This window comes from Chanos chanos, chromosome 8 (assembly GCF_902362185.1).
Source record: "Chanos chanos chromosome 8, fChaCha1.1, whole genome shotgun sequence".
In the NCBI taxonomy this organism is placed as follows: domain Eukaryota; kingdom Metazoa; phylum Chordata; class Actinopteri; order Gonorynchiformes; family Chanidae; genus Chanos; species Chanos chanos.
In genome coordinates this window covers 24,302,670-24,326,609 of record NC_044502.1, presented here as the reverse complement: position 1 = coordinate 24,326,609, position 23,940 = coordinate 24,302,670, and the positions used below count along the sequence as shown (strand labels likewise).

The 23,940-nt window shown below is 39.3% G+C and overlaps 1 protein-coding gene across 1 annotated transcript in view; it reads right to left on the bottom strand.

Moving 5' to 3' along the window:
* The window catches only part of cadm1a (cell adhesion molecule 1a), a 230,488-nt gene extending 215,406 nt beyond the window's left edge, over positions 1-15,082 (bottom strand). Inside the window, exon 1 of the mRNA XM_030783002.1 lies at positions 15,010-15,082. Coding sequence (XP_030638862.1) covers positions 15,010-15,082 — 73 coding nt within the window. The remainder of the gene's footprint in view (positions 1-15,009) is intronic.
* Positions 15,083-23,940: the final 8,858 nt, after the last annotated feature.

Here is a 23,940-nt window from a genome sequence, read left to right as displayed (position 1 = left end):
GTTAAGTTATGATAAAAAAACAAACTTCCAGAAGAAACAAGGAGAACACTAAGGTGCCTGGACTCTGGAAAGCACAGGTGCCTGGACCAGGTTTTCAGAGCAAGACTGATCTATCTGCATTACTGATATCATGGCACAGGCTCCATTTGAAGACAGCAAATAGACAAATACATCACAGTTTTAGCATTTTTGGTCTGTCATATCAGGCCAAGGAGATTCTGTTGCTGAAAAATGTCACTTGAATTTGAACATGCTGCGTACACAGGAAGTTCTCGCCCCATACGTAAGGATTACCATGTTTATAAATTCATAAATTTGAAATGACATTCATGACAAATAACATTCATAGTGCCTGAAGGCTATGTCTAAAGCTAAATGTAATAAATAAATAAATAAATAAATAAATAAATAAGTCAGACTGTAAACTTTGATCTTGTGTCTCTCTTTGTTGCACTTTCAAGGAAAAAGAGTGAGACAGACAAACTGAGAGCCCCCCCCTCCCCAAGACTGATTAAGAGAAATTGCACAAAAAATCCTCTTGATAATGGAGACTTGGCCCATTCATAGGTTTGGTTCTTTGGACAAGAGAAAGCCATTAGGGCTGAGAAGAGAGCATGTGCAGTGTGCTGCACGGTCTTTGGCCCATGTTGCATAACCTCTGTCTGTATTATTAAAGAGGCTCTTCCTCTTAAAGAGAAACACGAAGAAAAAGTATCCCATACCACATCCCTGTCTGCTCTGGGGATTACCCATCACTTCACATATTACTGTAGTATTCATGTTATTTCTATATCACAGCATGAAACACGGTTATGGCCTTGTCATTCGTCCTGATTGGGAACACTGCTGAACACAGCATAAAACCCCTGAAAGCTCCATCCAGAACTATCTGCATGTCTTTTCTCTTTTCCCCCGTGAGATCTGCTGATTAATGAGGTGACATGCTGTGTGAGTAATTCCGACAGGTCTCTTTGAAACAGATGTATACTTAAACCTATAAAACAGACAAATGCTTCACATCTGTACACTAAAACCTATTCTCAGCATCACCTGTCATCTGATCTTCAAAGCAAACATATTACCCAAATCCATTTGGGCCTATTTTTCCATGATTCACAGGATTTCTCTCTCGACGCGTTACCACTGACAGAGCACAGACGCTGAACGCCGGAGGGAAGGAAAGTGGACAATCCCGCCAACTGAACTGATATTCATTTCATATCTCTTCCTTTACCTTCCCTCCATTTCAGCTTTCCTCACGTTCACTCGGGATGATATGCACATACCGCGTCCCAAACTATAATCCTCAGAAAGCTACAGCAATTTCCTCTTGGCTGACCCAGAAAAATGGAGGCAGGCCATATCTGTGGCTTTCGTCTTGTTACTGTGCTATGACAGCTCCCCCTGACCTGAAATAAAAAGAGCATCCAGATGGCTGGAACGTCCAGGCTTGTGGCGGAAGCCTAAACATGTCTAGCGTCTACACAGTGGGAGAGACATGGGAGACACCCCTGAGGTAACTGGATTAACAAATCCAGATTGGGAAGACTTTGTTCAGCAGACACACAAATCTGCACCCAGCAGGAATCTCCCATCTGAGAGGGTCTGGTCCCATTTAAAACCCATAAAGCTGCTGATCTGCCTTGTTTAGACATGCTTAAGACGCGCTCCGCAGATAGAACTGTAACTTAAGGACTGTCTAAGGGGATTTGAGAAAATACAGGAAACATGTTTCAAACCTAAACACTTTACATGTGTTAAAATGTAAAATGATCATTATATTTTCATAACAGTACAATAATCAGTGCTGTCTATGTCATGCTGAACCAGATTGATAAACCTGTTTAAGTTTAGAGGGCTTATCCAACGAAGAGAAATCTCTCCTTTACTGAGTAGTTTCCTTCATCAGCAGAAGTCTGTCAGATCCAGACTGAATCATTACGTGTCATTCATAGGACATCCACTGACATCCAACTATTTAACATCCCACAGCTTTCTCATAGCTTTTTCCAATGTCAATTCTTCAAAAGAAGACAAACAAACAACAGTCACACTAATAAACAAATAATAACAACAAACAAAGAGTGGAGAATAAAAACAAATGGTCCACTTCAGATTTTGGAGTATGAAAAGACTGCACCAGAATATTCCAGTATGCCAGTGTACAGTAGGTCAGTGTACACTAGGCCAGTGTTCAGTATGCCAGTGTACAGTAGGCCTGTGTTCAGTAGGCCAGTGCAGATAACGGAGTGGTCCACATGATCCAGTCCATTTTATTCCTGTCATATCAGGTACATGCAAACATAATGAAATAAAATGTTAAACTGTAAAAACATGATGATTTGGAGATTGATGTACAGCTATGCCATATCACCCAGTATTGCTAGGATATAAACCATTAAACAGGCAAACCAAGGCACAGTTCACTCAACAAGGTCAAAGTCAGCTAATATCTTTTGGATTTCCAGTTTCCAGAATGAAGGAGAAACTTCCATGCGGTTTTAGTCAACAAACTAAAACCGCATTACCACTTGTGCAAAGTCTCTACGTGACAAAACTAACAGAGATAATATGAGTCAACACTGTCACAGAGAAACTCAAGAGTGGGCCTGCTGAAAGCACTTTAAGACTACATTCAACAATTCACTGGAGCACCCCATTTTAATGAAGAATTACTGTACACTTTGTTCAAAGGAGATCTTGTTCTTTAGTGCTCCTTCCCTTAAAGAAATAAAGAAATAAAGACACAACATTGTTCAAGTCATGATGTACACTGTGTGTGTGTGTGTGTGTGTGTGTGTGTGTGTGTGTGTTTGTGTGATGTATGTGTGTCTCTATGTATGCTGCAACATGCATGCATCTCCATGTGCTCTGTCAATCATTGGATTGACTTCTGAAGTTCCCCAAACCTCTATTTATCTGTTTCTTTGTTTATGTGATAACAGTCTATTACCATACCATACTCCAAAAGACTCATGGATAATCTTTTGCACGAATTATATTTGGAATGTATGATGCATACAAATGTATAGGTGCTTAAAATGTACTCTTTCAGTATACAGGTAGAATCTGCCTAATATGCATGACCACAAAGGTCAGTATTGACACCTGACTAAACAGCAGAAAGAACTATAATAAGGCCAGTGAGCACACAGCTGGTTTTGATGACAATACGTCTGTGGAGGCAGACAAATCTGACAGTATGTCTGTGTCAGCTGGCGAAATCAGCTCTGAGAGCCAGTACAATCCCCTGGTCTGCTCTGAGCGCATCAGCACACTCCGACTGTCCGGCTTACTGGGTATCAGCTCCACGCTGCTCCACACACACACACACACACACACACATACACACACTCCTGTTTACAGATTATTCACACACAAATAACCTTATTTTAATGCAGACATACAGATTCAGCTGAGCTTTACCACGAGGACATACCATTTCAGTTAACTGCACTACAATATTATTATGTCAATTGGCAAAGTCATTTTAAGGGACAGATTCATCAGATCTTTGACATTTTCATAACAGAATAGAGACATAGAGACACGAGCAGATACAGACACAGGCACAGATGAAAAGAAGCAGGTCAATGATTGCTTATGTATTTTTTTTTTTTTCAAAGGTAGCATGTAACTAACAAACTCCACGTTTTCTTTGATTAACTGCTTCAACAGCAAAACTTTTTGTGTCTATAGACACTTGTGTTTGGCATGTGATAAATGTTTCTTTCACTGCGTGTGCCTGTGTACTTCTTTTCAATAGCCGAATTACAGGATAACACCCTAGCGTTTCCTGAGTCTTACACTAAGCTCTTTGTTCACTTCATGTTTCTTGAATGTAAGGCACAATGTAGCGGCCTCCACAACTCTACACTTGTTTGAATCTCACTGAGTGGTAAAGCTTTGTCTGAACCACCGCCAAAGTCTAAAGAATCTATCTATTGTTTGTTTCACTCAGTACAAGAAGACAGTGGGAGATTCCCTGCTTACGGACTGTTAGACAGCGTTCCTAACACTGATCTGCTTTCAGTTCCCACCTATCTGCACTGCCTCCACTATAGTTGTGTGCTGTGAACAACTATAATTCTGGAAAAGATACCCTTAAGGAAATGACTAAGTGACAGCACAGTGATCCGCCAGGAGGGATTGTCATTCCTGCAGTGTGTTTTTTTTTTTGTTGTTTGTTTGGTTTTTTTTCGCTGCTGACCTGAACCCTGGAATTTTGTGGACACTAATTTGTGGAAGGGTTGCTCAGATAAATGGTTACGATTCCCCACACGGGTTCGCCCCACAGAAGTCTGAGCTGTGACAGACATTCAGAGATTAGAGACTGACCTATTTCAATATCAGGAAAGCTAAATCTTTCAACAAGCCAGACACCCCCAGACAAATGGTTAGTATACACTCTCCTCAGAAAAATATATACATATTATATATATATATATATATATATGTGTGTGTGTGTGTGTGTGTGTGTGTGTGTGTGTGTGTGTATTCCCTTTACTTATACCCTTAAAGCAGAAACGTGATTCATACATAAAATGGATCCCATGAGAGTTACATTACATATATATATATATATATATATATATATATATATATATATATATATATATGCTGAAACACTCCCTAACTAAGACAATCTCTAAGCAGAAGAACTAACAAGGGAATGGATAACAAATTGTAACACGGCCAATGTTTCGACCTCAGAACACAACCAAATGACAGGAACGAAAAATAGGCTCACCAGGCCTTGGCCAATTCCCTGTAATGAATGGAGAGAAACTCCTAAAGACTGTGGGCACATTTGTCTTTTCTGTGTGTATGGGCATGCTGGCTTTAAGCCACAAAAGCAGAAAAGCAGAGAACAATATGAGCCATGTGCAAAGATGAAGTATCAAAGGAGGAACAGTTATCCAAGGAAGAGACATGCAACTTCCCACTCATGGAACATCTAACAGTTTTTACACACTGAATTCCCCTCAAAAAGAGTCAAGAGTCCACCTTCTCAGTCTGCGATACATCCACCAAATGACCAAATGTCTCTACAGCTCACCCTGAACTGTCTGGGTAAAAGGAAAAAAAGGAAAAAAAAAGGAAAGGAAAAAAAAAGAAAGAAAAAAAGGAAAAAAAAAAAAAAAGTAAATTTTCGGCTGTGCACTTCATTTTCCATCATATGCGCCAAAAACATCAGATTATACATGATGACTGTATATCAGTTCAGTATAAATGGAAATGTAGAAATATAACAGATATATTAATCAGGAAAACGGGCATAAAATAATGTTTATTAAACAATTAAGTTATTTTGCCTCAGGTTAGATGCATTGTAGTTGAAGCCAGGATTAAATGCGACTCGTCGTCTAATTTTGTATCAACGAAACGTGTACTGCAATGTCCGCTAAGGCAAATTCCATTTGTCTGAGAGAGGACCGAGATAATTAAAATTACTCTTATTAATTTGCGTCCCTGTTCAATTAGGATATGTAGGGTACAGATCATAGCGTCAGAAATCCCATGGAGTGCCAATAAGCTTAGTAACTTGCATCACTAGCAAATGAAAAGAACCAAAGCCATTTAATTTAAATCTATTAAGGTCAGTACGAACAGGACGGCTGGTGACTTTTCTGACACCCCTGAATCTTCACTGAACCTCCACCATGCTGATAAACACCAGAGACATTCCTCCAACAGCGAGGACAAAAGACCTAGTGATAATTGACACAACTAAAAGTGGTACATCCAGGAACGCTGATACAGAACTAATTTCCCCCTGAATAGTGAAATAAAACAAAATTTCGTGATTCTCATGTTCATAACACTGCGTGAAAAGTGGTGTCTCTGGAAATGCAAAGTAAACTTCCGCCAAACCTGTTGTTTGCAAACTCCCGCAAATGTCCGAATAAAGCTGTTAGACGGAGGTTTTCAGGAATCCGCCTGACCACAGTCGTTAGCTGATGGCTTGGCCTTTCAAATGCTAATAACAGTCAGTGGTCTGGGTGGGACTGGATACTAAAGCCTGCCCCCCCTTCCCACCATAACTTTCTATCGGATAGCCTATATGTAATATTTAGCCCATATTGTCATAACCACACAAACTTGTTAGGTGTTGAATGGTGTATAATACAGCAGTAGTAGGCCCCTGTAGCCTTTAATGTCATTGCACTGTCATACAACTAAATTAAGATGGATGAAAACATAATAAAAATGTAATAAAAAAAAGTCCAAATGAAAGGCTCATTAATTACATATTTGATGGTTATGCAACTGTCCTTTACTTAGGGTCAAAGTATAGGGTGACCAGATGCAAACAGACCACATGTGGGACAAGTAGTAAGTTTGTGTGGGACAATGTGGGACATGTTACCAACACTGAGAGATAACGTAAAACTTAGACCTAATGTCTATCTAACTGAATAAGAAACATTCGTATTCTACTTTTCAGCTCGTAAACACCTATACTTTGCCCTCTAGTTGATTCCACAGAACAACAGTTAGGCCATGAAAGATACAGGCTACAGCTTTTGCTATATGAAAGATATGATGAGCACAGTGCTGTTTGTCATCCCAAAGGCACACTAATTTTGCAACATAACATGTCTTTATTGATAGACATCCAACATGCAGTGGCCATTACAGGCCCATCAAAGGCAACTGTCCTTAAGCAAAGCAGTAGGCATCATACAGTTCAAGTCTTTCAAGTCATACTCTTGACCAAATCCAACTACAACATAAATAAGGCACAAAATAAAATGTTATATAAAATAAAACAATTTCAATGCAAATCTTCATATCAAACCAAAATCTCTATTGAATGAGTATCATGGTCAGAAGGGATAAAAGATCTTTCTCTTTTCTTTTTCACCATGATGTTGGCTGATAGCTTTTACCTTCATATCTACAAAGTTTTTCTAAGTTTGGTTTTGATGATGTAGCAGAGGAGTTCATCAGGCCCACGTCTGCACAGTTTGATTGATGGCCACCACAGCCTCTTGATGACCGCCCTAATTGCTCTCTTCTCAGCCATTGGGTGAAAGCCAGGCTTTTAGAAAAACTTGGCAATGTTGCATTTCTGCTGCTTTTGACGTAGTGCTATTAAATGGAGTAGAAACTATGCCGCAACAGCATAAGCGGCTCATCTGCCGGGCGGGTAAAAGAACGCATCGATATGTTCTTATTTCTGACAATTAAAAACCAAACAACCAACGAAAATGCAGGACATTATCTCAGTATGCCAGATGCAGGACAAAGGGTCAAAATGCTGTGCAGTACAACGCAAAGCGTTACACCTGGTCACCCTGTCAAAGTACCGTAAAAGTTCATAGGGTACAGGAGTTTTTGTTGTTGTTGTTGTTCCTTGCTTGTTTGTTTGGAATGTTTCTCCTCAGTACGAGGACGCGCCCCCATTTTTAAACCACCCACTCAGAATCTAAGGTTGAGTCCTGTCCAATCAGTTTTCTGTGCGTGCATGGCATAGAGTGACAGTAACCAATAGCACTGTGTGCAACTGCAGCGCGAAATTTGCTTTGGGGAAGGGGGTTACCTGTATGTTGGAGAAGCAAGTCACAGAAGGATTGCAGAAGTTGTACTCTTGAGTTTTCTAACAGACAGCGGAGTGGGGCGGCTACTCCTATGCTCCGGTAATATCCTATTATTCCAACTCTGAGTCCGAACGAAAACAAACAAGTGGTGTCCATGTGAAATTCATTTTTTAAGAGGGCATCTGAACAGCAGGAAACGTTCGTAGAAAATGTTATTCGGCGGTTGGACAGGACAGAGCCGGACATCAGAGAGCTCAAAGAGGAACAAGATGAGTCCCAAAAAAGAAAATGAGCGGGAAATGACTCTGTAGCTGGTTTTTGTTTTTGACTTTATCTGCTTTCTCTCTTAATGTGGTTGAATTTATCTCTTGTACTTATTTTGCTTTTACAGGAAACTGTGCGGAGAAAACAACACGCACTGATATGATCCACAGACAGGGTAAGCCAACGTGTTTTGTTGGTATATCATCGCGATTGTTTCATAACAGTACCTGGAATTCTAAATGAACTTTATCAATCTTCCTTTCAACTCCACTTTTCTTCTCTCTCTAGCAGTCTGCACGACATATTATGAGACTATTCAAAAGAGTTACAGGATGAACCAAGAAAAGAATCTAGAGAAGAAGGAGGAGTGCAGGATCACCACTTGCACGAAGCAAAGGAGGAGAGGAGTAAGTCAAAACATAATAGTTTCCCTGGTATTTCTTAGACTTTTTCTCCATTTGCTGTTTCCAGTGGTCTGATTTCTGTTTTCCCTGTGTTCTGCAGCTGCACAAAAAGCTACAGCTAGTGTTCTTTAAACCGAGGAAGAGGCTGCCATATGGAAGAGCGCAACAGTAGATATGATTTTTGAAGAGGAGGATGCCATCTTGAATGGAAAGCCAGTGTGGGTCCTCCAGCCCATCGCACAGAGTTGTCTGCACTGTGTGGGGTGCTACAGAATAGACTGGTGCGGATAGATTCACAATGGAAACCGCTCAACATCAACATCAACATCAACATTTAGTGTTTCCTCTATGTTCCCAAAAAGCATTTACTGTCAGGCTGGAGTGGTGGTGGACGCAAGCGCAAGACACAGTGATGGTGGTGACAAAAAGGAGGACTTTACTTACAAAATGTTGATAAATAAACAGGTGCAAACAGGAACAAAAACCGTAACAAAAAGGTGCAGCCTAACAGTGTATCCAAACACAAACAACAATAGACAAGGGAAAGGTCAAAACACAAGGGCTTAAATGCAAGAGGAGAACTAAACAGGGCAAACATGATTGGTTGAAATGAACAAGGGGAAAACAAGGTTAATAAATGGGACAAACAGGATCAGGTGAGGGGCGGAGACAGACACAGAACAGGAGCACAAGACATATCAAAACAAGAGTTCAAAAGCAAGGTGCAGGCTGTGACATTTACATTATATTCTATGATATTACAGTATATTCTGTTCTAATGTATTCTATTCTGTTATATTACATGTTGTATATTGATTATAGATGTATAAATTGTCAATGTGTATGCCTAGTAATTTATATTATACTGTATTTTCTTTATTTATAATAAAGAAAAGTATTTGTGTAATTCATTTTTGTTTGTCAGACTATCTGTATAATCTACCTATGAACACAAAACAACAAAACTAATAATAATAATAATAATAATAATAATAATAACAACAACAACAATAATGAAATAATATAAACTATATGAAATCATGTCTGAGGACACACAATGGACCAATGGGGAAGGGTTTTAGGGGAGGGGCAAGACATTGTGCCACCAATCCAAGGTAAGACTTTTGACCAATTGCAGGATACCCGGTGGCCCAAGGTGTGAAGTACAAATGTTCCCTTGCAAGCACCCCCAGGGGATTATTCACCATGGCAACTAAGGGCTCTGGGCAGACCCTCAAACCTGGTACATATCCAGGACTATTCCAGGCCGCGTTACAGGGCTGCAAACTCCCAAATACAACCGATTATCTGTGGAGTATCAGAACAACACTACAACATTATGACTAGCATTGGCTAAAAGCTAAGTCCCAGTCAGAGGTCTTGAAAAAGGTTGCATAAATGACAAAATGATAATTCCTTGTGGCATGGACCTTCTAAGGAAACTTGCTGTTTCACATTGTCACATATTCAGGAGAATGGCAGTGGGAGTGCCTGCCTTCCAAACAATTCACATAGACAAATATTCACCACTGGAAACAGTTCTTTGCCTGCTGCGGAGCTGTGGTTTCTGAAGATGGTATATCGCTAAACAACTCCATCATCAGTGAATCCTGTGCCTCTGTCCAGCCATGATTGGGTCTGAATTCCCAACGAAGCTCAGGTATCAATTCTGCACATCACAGATCTTAACGACTATGTTGGAGCCCGCCTTGTAATTGCCCATGATTCTTCATCGAACTCAGACGCTGCTACACAAAAAGAGATCTTCTCTGAGACCTCTGCACATGGGACCTAGATGGATCCTGTTTCCTCATCTGACCTCCTGGGTATACTTGGAGCCAAACCCCTCCAAGCCAGAGAAGCACAAGAGTCGTCCATCTTCCGCCAGAGCATAACTACTGCTGAACCAGCCTTTTCCTCACTGCATTTGGCAAAGTAGCTCATTTAGCCCCTCCGATAACCACTTTCCAACAGCTCTGAGAATGAGTCCAGCAGAGAGTATTAACTGTTGTGATTGTAACGACGAGACATGCTTCACAACAGAGATTTCCTCTTTCTCTTCTCATCCTTCCATTCCTAGCCTTCCTCCTAGCTGACTGGACCACCATGTGTTTTCTACCATGGTAAAATTCATACAATTCCCCAAATTCATGATTATTCATTGTGTTTGTTATTACTATGTCTGTATTGCTAATTACATCAGATTTTCTTTCTCTGAGCAGCATTTTTAAACTTCAAAACATTCTATCCATGTTTACTTATTTCTCTTGTCTCCACTGAGCTCTTCTTTAAAAAGATTTCATTCATATCTTTAAAACTCGTTATTTAACCATCCTTATCACTAATTTAACTTATTTTACTGTGAACACACTTTATCCAATGAAAAGGACCAGTGCAAAAAATCATTAATAGTAAAAATTATCATAGGCTGAAAATAATTACAAATTAATTAATCAATAACCCCCTTAATTAATCAACAATTCATTAATCGATAACCGCTTGCATCAATACTGATGATCTTCGCTGGTCATAAACACCATCTAAACCCTAAAACTATCCTGATATATAAATGAAGGTATCACTGTACTTCAAAACAACTTCATATACACACGCACACACAGGATACAGTTTGTTTCTAAGAAATTTCACATCATCTGCATCCCAGATTCATATACTGTGAAGATTTGGATTTTCTGACATCAAATACTACACTGTCTGGGTCTAACAGACGACACGATGTAGCAACCCAAAAAATAAATGACTTCACAGTCAAAATGAACCTTCACTTAGAGTGACATGCAGCTGGATGGCACTCCCCAGCCCACTTTGAGGTTGCAACATTGGCATCACCAGCAATTTTTTTTTAAGAGAAACTGATTATCTCCTTCATAAGGGGTGCACAAGAGAGCTAACAGTTCTTAAAGCTAATTCTACAAGGCTCCAGCAAAGTAATCTCCAGCAAATGAGAATTCGCCTGGTACAGTACAAGGGACAGTACCACCATTTCCTGTGAGAGAGGGGCAGGGGTGGGAAAGTTCCATTCTTCAGCTCATTATCTACCTGCAGAACGCATTAAACTGTCCGTTAATAAGACAGCTCCAATTTCCAGCCAGCACACTAGCTTCCGTTCTGGGAATGACTGATCATGTTTACATGTAATCTGGTGAAGTGTAAACAGCTTTCATTTACTTGCCTACCTAATTGAAATGAGGGCAGTATTTTTAAGCAATGCTCCATCAAAAGAGATAGAAAGTGACCAATTTGTATGACATTCATGTTTTGACAGAGGGCATTATAATATGTGTTTCATATTCTTTTGAGGTTGCTCATATATTGATAAGAACTTAGAAAATGGACCATAAAATTGCTTTAACTGATAAAAGGACTGTTAATTAATTGATGAAGGCTGTCGGTTTGATGAGGATTCGTCTGTTTAATCACGTTCAAAAACCAAGCACAGTGCCCTCTTTATAGTTAGGCCAAGAAACACTGGAAATGAGCAGCCACGATAAGTGACTCCTGTGGCTGAGGGAAAGTGGGAAACCATTTTAATGGGAATCTCTCTATACAATAAATTAACTTATGAAAATGTGTCCATTTTTTCTAATGGTGGCGGGGTCATTAGAAGCACACGCCCATATAAGCGTTAACTATGTGCTCCTACGATGACATTTTCATGAGCAGAGCAGAGAGGGTTTAGAGTTCACAAGTAAAACAGCATTTCAGCAGGTTCCTGCAAGCAGAGATTTCACTGATAAGGGATTGTATGATTGCCACCCCCCCTCCCTTTTTTTTATATGAACAGTTTTCATTTGAGGCTCATCTTGAAATCAACTATTCTTAAAATAAATGAACTGCGCCAGAGTGAATACCAGTGTGAACCAGGAAGGTTTGATTTCACTCTGAAGTTTGACCCAGTCTGACAGGTCGATGCCATGATGATTAACGCTGTCATCCTCAAAGCAAACACTGACCACTATACACAGTAAACAAAGACAATTAAGGAACATCACCTCTCTTCTTGCTCTGAGCCCTTTTTTTTTTTTTTTTGAAAGCAAAACAACCAATCAATAACAAGGTGGGTGCTGCAGGCTCCAGTCGTAATCCTCAAAATATTCTTATGTGGATTAGCTGCTTCCCAAACTATTTTTATTTTCAGTCAGAATGGCATTAGCCTGACAGCCAAGTGGTGCAAAACAAATACTACGCACTTCATAAGGGGGGAGGAGAGGTCTAATAACAGCAACCTGACAGAACTGCTTTCTTTCTGTCATTTTCCCACTTCCATACTAACACATCCCACTTGGTACTCATAAGAACACTCATCTTAAATGAGGTTTGGTGAACCCTTCAACTGTATAATACTGTACAAAGCTCAGCTATCCTTACCTTTACATAGTGTGGCCTATTGATACATTCAGAAAAATAGATGTGGGTACGTAAGATAAAACCAGGGAAAGAAAGGCAGTGTAAGACAATAGTGCTTCCTCAATAAAATGGGACAATGGGGAAAGGGAAATCTGTTCAATGGCAGAGCAGCCAGAAGGAGCTAATACCCAGCCAATTCATGACTATACAGTACAAACTAAAGTGCTATGCTAATGTGAGGGAGTCCATGAGTCACTTGAGCAAACTGGGAAATTCAAGTGCATACCTGGGCTCCAAGAATCGTTTCATTTGTCCCTACTCCTGGGACCCTCATGTTGTTCAATAAGGTGCACTCAATCAAGAAATGAATCATTAATAATCCTTATATAAATATGTTATAACCATGCCTGACATCTGCATCGCGAATAATGACAGAAAACAGTCTCAAGGCTTATAGATCTTCAAATAAGATTAGACTCCAAGGAAAAGATCACACACACACACACACACACACTCACTTACCATGAAAGAGTGGCTCTCCTTGTTTATTCATCTATATCATGTGAATTCAAATAACTTAATCTTGCTCAAGAGCAGAATAAAAGGCATCTGCAAAGACGTTCACTATTGGTGTGGCATGTAGCGTGGAGTTCAGTGGTGATGTTTATACTTACTGTGGGGTTTTTAGACAAGCCTGCATAAGCACCACTAAGATCTCTGTTTCCTGAGGTGCCTGTGCAAGGTTTTACAGAGTGGAAACAGAGTGGTTCTCCCCGTCAGTTCAATCATGGGATTAATGACATAAATAAAACAGCTTTGTAGCCTTCAATTCTCCGTCTTCTCTCTCCCTTAAGGAAAGTCCATTAACATGAGAAAATCGCAGGGGCGATTTCAACACAAGCTCTGATTTCCTCCTATGAATAAGTGCATATTGTCATAGGGACGTTCTTACGCTCTGTCCTTAGAATTGCCATTCGAATAGGTACGTAACTTGTTGCTGTTGCATGATGTTCAAATAACACACACACACACACACACATTCGAGTGTTTGGAGGAGAGAGATACTCGATATTTTAAAAACACTGCTGCAACCCTTTTCTCGTAAAACAAATTACGTTTTATTCTATATTGGGATTTTATTTTGAATTTATTTATTTATTTTGTGAGGCAAGCGAGAGCCGAACTAAACAAACAAATACGCGAAGATCTTAATAATAGTCTGCAATCGAGTAACACGAGTCCCATTTCAGTGCAGTTCGACCAAAATGATGGACAATGTTAACCGCAATTCTGAGCTGGCATGTGAACATGAGGTTCCTGTCGAACATCGCAGGGGAAAAAGGAAGGGGAAAAACGTTGAAGCAGTGTGAGATTAAGCGACAAAGGACAGAGATTAAAAGAACCAAAATACTGCTGTAAGGTACTGACACTTTTGACACCCATGCTAACAAATGGGGGAAACACAGGACACTCAGAAACAACATTCACTCATCAAATTCGCGTCTAACAGAGCACACGAACTGCAAACAGTTTTATTTCACGTAGAGTGAGGTGTTTATTTTATTCTTATGTCATCGCACTAGCAGTTTTGGCATTTTTTCCCTTTTACAAAATTACGTTTTATCCAAAGTAAAATTTAGATTTCACCACCGCATTCGCCACAAACTCTCGGTCATGGTGATGCACACTCAAAACAACGATTTTGCAAGTGTAACAAGTCTGTTCACATTAATTACTGGGCTCTGCGCATTTATATTGCTTCGCACACTTCCAGTGTCTCTTCATAAAGACGATACCAATTAATCGATGTCATTCAGTTCCGATTCACTAGTAGTGACACATTAATACAGCCATTCATCATTACAAACAATTTCGGCACAGCCAGTCAGACGATACCACGAATCACTACAGCACTAAGTATCCAATTTGGCCACTTTATAACAGCCAAACATTTAAATCAGCTATCAAAGTGTAACGTTTTAAGCGTGCAACATAAACTGAACCAGCAATAGAGTTGTGCTGCACTGCCTAACCACTGAGGTTTGGAGATCCCCCGCTTCATACATTACTCTTTCACTACTCGTTTCTCTCTCACAAGGGTGCTTAAAACACCGCGGCAGAGGAAAATTGAAACGATTGTTGAATCGGGTACATCTATCTGCCAAAACATGTCGGGGGAACTGGTCAAGGGAAAGCCTAGTTTATCCCAAAAGACGTTCTTGTTATGAAGTAGTGCAACTTTAAACATACTCTGCACACAGCCTACACACTTCGTGGTTCTCCTACTTTGTTCTATCCATCAACATCCCTGTGGCACATCCGAAAATGTTTACATGATTGTAGCCCGCTTTATGTCCGGCTTGCCGCAGCCTTCACATTCAGATTCAAGACCATAAGCATTCTAATGTGTCCAGTCGTTTAAACCCTACCTTTAAGAACAGCCGCCGAGATCGAGAATAAAACGAGAAGGGCTGCCGGAGATCCGCTGCCTGTGATCGCCATGTTGGACACCTGCTTCACACTGACGAGCCGAGTTGGACTTCACCTAGAAAGAATGGGTTTCGTGTAATGAGATGCAGGGAAAGGGAGGGAACAATTCGAACATGCTATAAGAGCTTTATACTCAGAGATTTTGATGAATGAATCCCAGCTAAGAGCACCAAATGTTTTACGTTCGCTCTTGAGGTAAAATATTTAGGCTTTATAAGCTTTGATCTTGCAAGTCTTTATGTAGGCTTTGCCAACTACGAAAGCTTTGGCATCCTGACCAAACAAACACTGATCTCCAAAACGAACAGGTCTCATCTTTGTAGGATATGTTCTTTAACAAAGTAATTTACCATTGTAAATTCACATCAGTATATCTAAACTATATTTTCAATTTTGTATACCCTGCCAGTGTAAGGCAAATTTGCAGTCTGTTTTTTTTTTTTAACCAAACGTAAGTATTGCGCCTCGTGCAACCGCTTCCATAATTTATAAAATAAGACTTGGTCCCATTCAGTATTCGAGGTCCCTCATGTGAATTAACATACAGTAGAGCCTTGTTACTGCAGTGAGAGCGTAACTTGTAGCGGAGAATTCAGAAATGAAGATGGGTGTACTTTACTCGTTTTCAAATAATAAGTAAAAACCTATCCTGCAACTATTACACTTATTACAGAAATAGTTCTCAAATATAACAGTTCCTTGAATTTCCTTGTGTTTATATGAAGAGTTTTTAGGATATTAAAATCATTCTCTGAAATTAGTTTACTCTTTTCGGAGTTTCCTCTCGCTTTATTTACAGTGTTAGTTTTCGCATTGTTGCGAAACGGTTAGTGAAAGGAAATCCTTGTAGGGGATAGCAGAGTGCCCCTGGTGGTTGGATTTGACCAAGCACAATTCTTCATCATCTCTGAATCGTCTTGAGCAGTTCGGAAATGAGGAATGGCTCCATCACTGAGTAGGACGCCTGGCACCAAAGCGAAATTTAATATCACCTTTTAAATCTGAGATATTTCTTAAACATGAGTACTAAGAAAATCAAACGAATATCTGCCCATTGTGCGCCAGAAATTGTATCATTCATGGTATTTGTGTACTTTCACATTTGCATGTTAACAAAATAAGTCTATAGCAGTGCAATTACTTGCTCTGTTAATTATGTTTCAGCATCCTAAAGTCCAAAGAAAACGGAAAAATATCTTGCTACAAAATAGCTATTTTTAATGACACAGTAGCGGTAATTTGCATATGCTAATCGAAATATGCTAGTATGAAGGGGAAAATAAAATGGTATTAATCACTAGTACTTTACTTTGTATCATCCAGTGTGATTTAAATTTATATAAGAAATCATTTAACAATATTTATTGGACAGGCTGATTGAGATGTTCAGAAAGCCTTGTGGAATTACCTTTCTTCATGCATAGCTATCTATAAACAATGTTATCCTCATCTTTCACTTTTTAACATTTCATTTTCTTTCTTTTTTAAGGCAAGTTTCTTTTTTTCCTTTACAGCTTTGTTTTAATGTCTTGATTCATTAACAAAGGCCATACCACTCTTTTATCCTGCTCATAACTAACTAAATATCAAATAGACTCCTGCTATGTTAAAATAATCATTCAAATGGTGTTTGTTTACTTGTTTGTTTTTCTTTTTTTCCTTTTTTTTTTTTTTTTTTTTTTTTGAATAACAGAGAAATGAAGGAAAACAATCCGGTAAAAGATGATGTGATCATATTTCAGCAAAATGAATCAGGTTCTGTTCAGCCTAGGCCAAATCCATGACAGCCTTTGTAGACTTGCAGTGTGTATACATGTAATTCTAATTTCCTAATGGAAGGATTCACTGGTATCCGTATGAGGGCTGCAGTTTCATAGACTTTTAAATAACAATCTGTGATCAGTAAGGGAACACTGAAGCAGTCATATTTTTGCTATTTGAACTACAAGTCTACATGGATTGCAAGTCCAGGTCTATATCCACATGCAAGCATCGGTGTAGAAATGTGCATAACATATAATAAGTATGTACATGAACATATTTACAAAAAAAGCTTTTGTCCTGGCCAGCTGCACTGTTCCCAGTTAAAAAAAAAAAAACTTTCGAGACTTCACATAAGCATAATTATATTTGTAATGTGAATTAATTGGGCGCTATCTCAGATTGACTGGTAGTTAAAATCAGGTATGTAAATTGATAAAGTAATCCAGGTAGCTCTAGCTGCGGTGACTCATTATGCTAATTCTCCAACCATGGCTTGCTGGGCAAGTGCTTTGATTTCTGCAGATGAGCAATTAAAGTGGAATCAGGATGTTTATACTAGCTTCATACCCAAATTATACACTCCAATGTCTATATGTCCATATTCAGCACAATAGTTTAAATTAAAAAACATATATTATGATCTATCTATTTATCTATGTATCTGTCTGTCTATATATATATGTATACTGTATACTGTCTATATATATGTATACTGTATATACATATACATAGTTTATAAATTTGAATTAATGAATTAAATCATTTATTGTTCTATTAGATTATTAATTTTATGCCAGTGACATAATGCATGGGCATTGGACCTGGAGAGGTGTATTTTGATAGAGCTTTAAGCACTTCATTAAAAGCATTTGGATCAGTTTGCTCTAACTGTGCTCTGGCTGTCTCTGTAAACAGTTATGGACAGTTTAGTTGTAAGCAATTACCTAGTTTTAGTTAAGACCAATGTACAGTAGCCTTGACATAGATCGGCATTATTCATGAGTGTTGTAGGTGGCATAAGGAAATGTAGAGAAGTAACCACTTTGATATAGGGCACATTTCAAAATATGATATAAGATATAAATAAGATATCAATATTGACACAACCATAATGAATTAACAAACCTTCAGTGTGAGTAGAGGGAACTAGACAAGCTTTTGAACAGTGTAGGTGGGAAAATAGTTAGCGCAGAACAATTCAATCCTATCACAGTATACAAACAAAAGAAATGCTGCTTTCTACTTTGTGCAGTGAGAAGACTCACCATTAGCACCCTAATAAGAAGTAGCCTCAGATGGGATGGGTTTCACACATTCAATCAGCAGGTTGGCACAGCCTCCAGTGAACATGACACTCTACAAACTGAGCCAGTTCAGATCAGTTTAAAAGAGGGAGCCAAGCTGTATGCGGCACTCTCAGCCCATTCCATACCATGTCTGCTGTTACTGAAAGTGAAGGCTGGGCAACAGACAATGGAAGGGAATGGTATGGTTGATACCACTGACAGACATTTATGTGCAGATGGTGCCAGTTATCAAGTTGAGTGGAAAGAAATGTCAAATCAGAACATTCTATGTTACAGATAACCAAACAAGTAGTGGCAAAGGTATGAGGCATAATTGTGCCATGTTCCTACATGTATCCCTGCACATTCTGGCAGATGCCACTGTGTGACAAGAACAACCACCTTATGACTGAGAATGGCCATTGGCACGTACTGTCTCAAGAGTCTTCCCTTCAGCACTAGCTTAACTCTGCAGATTCTCCAACACAAAATGACTGAAAGTATTACATCTAACCACAACAACTACGGGGCAAGTCACCACAAAGCTGAGGGGAACATTTGCCAGATTTGGGGGTTTCAACTCACGTAGCTGCCACATGTGATCCCCAGTACTAGAAGAAGGAATCCAGTTACCAGTTAGACTTGAAGCTTCTCCTGTCCTCATAACCCTCAAGGCCATGGGTTAACAGTCTAAAACAATTCTTACAGCACACAACCGGCATCTAGCATGCATAAGTATGCAACCACACCTCACGTGGGCTGGGTGCAGTTCTTGATTAAATGCAAAATAAAGACGACTCTAAAAACATTGGAGAAGACTGACAGCTAAACAGACAGCAAACAAAGGCAGCCAAACAACAATATTCACTCTGTTTCAGTGATCAGCAGCTTGAATCATACGTGTTCTAAGACTGGCCTTACTCTGGTTTAATAGGCAGAAGTCATGGAAGGGCCTGGCTTAGTGCTCGTGCTCCAAACAGATGTAAAAGATTTGAAGTCAGGGAACAGATAACACATACTAGCACAACTGGCTGGACATCTGCTGTGCAAACCAGCGCAGATGTAGCCCAGGGTTAACATAAGGCGCTTTCGCACCGGAGGAACTTTTCATAGTTCTTAGAACTGTTGGAGAAAGTACCCCCTTTTTGGCGTGTTCGCACCGCAGGAACTTAGAACGATTTTAGTTCTAAGAACGCCGTTTTGAGGGGCTTTTTTAGCCCCTACTCCAGGGTAGGTACTTTTGCAGCACAATAGGAACCTTGTGACGTAGGTGTACAGCCATTGGTCCAGACGCAGGTATACGATGATTGCAACCGCCATTTTTAAAGATCTGTGCAAAATATAAAGTCTTAGAACGTATTTCATTTAGCTTTTGATATTCATGTCTCAAAATGTCTGGAATTGTAGGAGGGGGCACATAGTTTTTATGTTTTATTTTACCGGTATTTTATATCCCCCAACAATGACCATTTTGCCACGTCCAATGTATATTTGTACATTGAAGAGGTAGCGTACACTCCGCTTCGGTAGGTGCTTGTGTGTCCGCTTGTGTGGCTGTGATCCGCATTTTAACCTAAAATAAGAATGTGTTTATCCAGCTTACGATTTTAGGGCTGCGGCGGGGAAAAAAAAACACGATGCCGCGAGCAAGGGTCAGGCACAAGCGCTATGCTAGCACCCGAAAAGTACTATGCCCATCAAGTCATCCACTGCTACTGCGGTGGTAAATGCATAAATGCACTGGGAAATTATTTTCTTCATTGGACTGGGTCTATCGCCATACAGTTTTATTTTCGTTAATGAGAAGGCAGTTATAGGTTATCTAATGTGCAATCAATATTTCTGTCATTCAAATTCAATAAAACTCATTAACTGTGTATACTGTAGTCTAGTTTGTCGATTTCTTTTGCCGCAGTAATGGTTCTTTTTTTCCTTTTGGAGGTATTTAAAAGGTCTTAAAAGTCATTAAATTTGTACTTCAAAATGTGCAGCTATCCTGGTTAGTCGTAAACAACAGCTCTTAGCTGCTATACCGTCGGCCGGCTTACGTCACTTCAGCGTTCCTACTGGCAGTGCGAAAGCAAACAGAAAAAAGGCCCTAGAACGAATGTAGTTCTAGGGGAAGCTCCACAGGGGGTAGTTCCTATCGAATTAGACCCTAGAACTGTTCGGTGCGAAAGCGCCTATTGAGACTGGGCAGGTTTATGGCAGAGTAAGTGTAGAGCCAGATTCAGTAAAGAGGCTTTGCAGAGAGCCGCACCCAGCAGGCCAACCAGCCAAAAGATATTGTTCACCATGGCGAATATTGATGGCAAGGTTTGGTAGGGTGTGTAGATCTGGGAAAATCATTCATCTTTAACGTGCATTTAGCATTTAACTCAGTGATATGTATATTAATGAGCTAAATGCTAACTGGCTAAGCTGTGCAAAAAAAAAAAAAAAGTTTTGCAATAAAAAGCAGTGAGGATGTTATGTTTGTTATGTTTGTGTTATGATAAAGGCATGAGGAGATATGTGCAGTTGTGGAAGTTGTGCTCTTCAACAATAGTGAAGCGATGTCTCGTCATGCTGGGAGGTATTCACAAGGCAGAGTTTAGGGGCTTACTACAGTAACTTGTTGCTTGTTGTTGTTGGGGTTTTTTTTGGGGGGGGGGTTAATGCTAATAGTGGAAATTGTGAGCTGAACTGGATTACCACTCACTCTTTACTGTGAAAACTGTGGTAGATGAGTTAGGTAAGCCTTCACTGTGGGTAGTCTTAATAATTCCATTTTGCCATGGAATACCACACTGAGAGTTCAGGAACAGGTAAGTCTGCCACTGTAATGAGAAAGGTCAAGAAAACACAAGTTTCAGTAAAACAGTTGTATTGTTCAATAAACCATTAGTACATAAACTGGAACATGTCTGTTTCATGTACATTCTGGATTTGTTTCTCATTTACTATCATTTAACTTTCCTTTGTTCTATGTACTGCAAACAAATATTTGTTCCTCTTTTTCCTGTCTTATTTGGTGGTGGTTTTGAATAATGATTGTGAATGAGAATGGAATCCTCGCTGAGTGACATTTTTGGCAAAGTGTTAAGGTTTATCTTCTAATATTTTTAACAAAAAAGACTGAAGTGAATGAGTTGACTGAAGTGAATGAGTTTATAATGACAGGAGAAGCTGTTATGATCCTGACTTTTTTGTTTTTTTGGTCCAGTTAGTTAAAGACGGCTAGAGATATTGCTGTAAGAGGCCGAGAGTACCTGCTATCTTGCTGGACTGATTTTTCTTCTCTAGAAAGTCACCAGGAGGCCTCTTTAGTTAATGAAATTTTTCTGTTAGTTATTGATTTGCCTCGGGTCTTCATTCTTCTTGGCCAAGAAAGCTTATTTCATTTGGTCAAAACCTTGCAGCCTACATGTCCCACCATGCCACAGACTCCCTCAGATCACTCACTCAAAGGAGAAATTAAGATTAATGGTCCAACTTTGAGTTGGTTAATCCAGAATTTCAATATTTTTATATTCTAAGGCATTATAACTGTGTTCAAACATATTATTATATTGGACTCATGTTACAGTTACAGGACCTTTAATTACGAAACCTGTTAGCACATGTAACAAAGAAGCAGAGTGTAACCATGTAGCCTATACTTAAGGAGAAATGAAAACTTTACACATGAATAGGTATGAATAATAGCTATAAAGTAAATGAACAGATGCTGTGGATATGTTGTGTAAAGTGGGATCATTTTGTCCTCCTCTGTGCTCTTGATTTGTTGTGAAATTGTCAAGGCTGTGACTTTGTCCCTGATCCCTAACTGTAACTGTACAGTAAAGGAAAGAACATAAAGATCCATGTGGGTTTCATATTTGCTTTCTCATGAAATTGCTTTAGCAGTTGGATGCTCGCATTGACCATAATTTTATATTTGTTTTGCATTTTAAAACAGCATAATGGACTTAATAAAGCTGCAAAGTATTACTTTAGTGCTGTGTGGACGACCATGGCTTTGGAAAAGAACTAAAACTGTACTGCAGAAATTCACTTTGGATCAGAAGTTGTGGAGCATCAAGGATCATAGCCACACTGTTTCTGTGTTATGAGGTGAGGACGTGTAGAAGAGCTGCAGACTGGAGTTTGTATGCAGTGTGAATGTTATGTTTGTATGCTATTCATGTGATTCAGATCAGAATGTAAGTCATATGATTTATATTAGAATGTGATTCAAAACACCATTTCTATACTTTAGTAACTGATCTAAGTCTTTTGGATCTAAGTCTTATCTGGGTGTTCAAGGGAAGCGTCGTAAAGAGTCACATGAGTAAGTCTTATTCCTAGTGTTTGAAATTAGCTTTCCTTTTGAGTTTTCAGTTCACTTAAAGAATGATAAAGAAACTTTACAGGAGGTACATGTCTGCAGTAAGCAGAAGGAATGCATACAAAAAATATGATCATAACCTGTCTTTTTTTTACTTTTATTTCACATCATTCATTCTTTTACCTGAAGGTGTTTTTGTAATTAATAAGTTCATTTAAGATGTACTGTCTTATACGTTGTCCCAGATTGCTGATGTTGGTGTGCAGTCCCAGAACACATGGATGTATGTACCCACTGCACCTTAGTTACAGAATGTACAGGCTGGGACAGGCATCCTTACTATTTTGTATGGTAAATATGGTGTGATGTATGCTGTATGGATTAATTAAAGTGTATCAGCTGACAGGCCGGATTTTTCGATCCCGCTTCGATGCTCTGCCATATCCATTCCCAGTTGGAGAATTTTCCCAACTCATGTTCTAAAATGGTAATAATGAGACAAAGATGTACATGAGTGGGATAGTAAGCTCACATAGGTCTGAGAATCAAACTCAAAGGAATGCACGGTGGCTAGACACTTAGCAAGAGGACAGTTCTTTTTTAACCCAGTTCACTTGATAGGCTCAGAGAGCAGACCTCAATCTAAGATATGAGGAGCCTGGTAGTACGCTGATCTCTTTAATTTCCTCCAATGTTCAGAAGACTCCTTCATCAAATATGTCTTTTAATACAAAGATGCCTCTCACACACTACCATGTGCATGTGAAAGGTTCCTTACCTGTTTTTGTTCCAAAAAAGAAAGAAAATGTGGGGGAAGTGTCCATGTACTTTTCCATCTTGTGCCAGATATTTAGCAAGCTAAGAACAATGGGACCATGTCTAATTTTAACTTGGCCTTTGAGGGCTCCTCTGTACTAAGGTCTTGCAAATGCTGGGGGTGCACAGCTTCTAGACTTTACCAGACCACTTTTGAATTATCATACATTCAGGTGCTTAGAGATTTATTTGAAATGTCCAGAAATACAATTTGGAGTTAGGAATGGACAGCTCTCCCTTTTCTTCAGGTTATTGTAATGTTAATGTTTTTATTCTGTGCCCTTTATTACTCCAGAGAAATATAGAGATGAAGGGACTTAATTCACAGAAAAAAGTTTGGGGAGGTAGTAGAAGCAACATAGAGACTAGAAAGTTTAATCTGAGGGGAACATTCATTTCAATGGTTGCAATTCTGCCTTGTATTGTGAAATGTAATGGTGCCCATCAGCATAGATCTTCTCTTAATAATGCCAAAAATCAAAGTACAGTTCTGTTTCACTACATGCTGTAATGATATGGAAATCAGTACTTCCAACTATGTGAATCTACATTCAACTGGAATTGATAGTGGGCTAGAAGCAATCCTCCTGGCCTCACTGAGTGTCATTAGAATGGATTTAGGCCAATTCATTTTGTAGCCATTCAGCTTGCCACAATCATTGAAGACCTGGAGACCTCTAAGGATCGAGGACGAC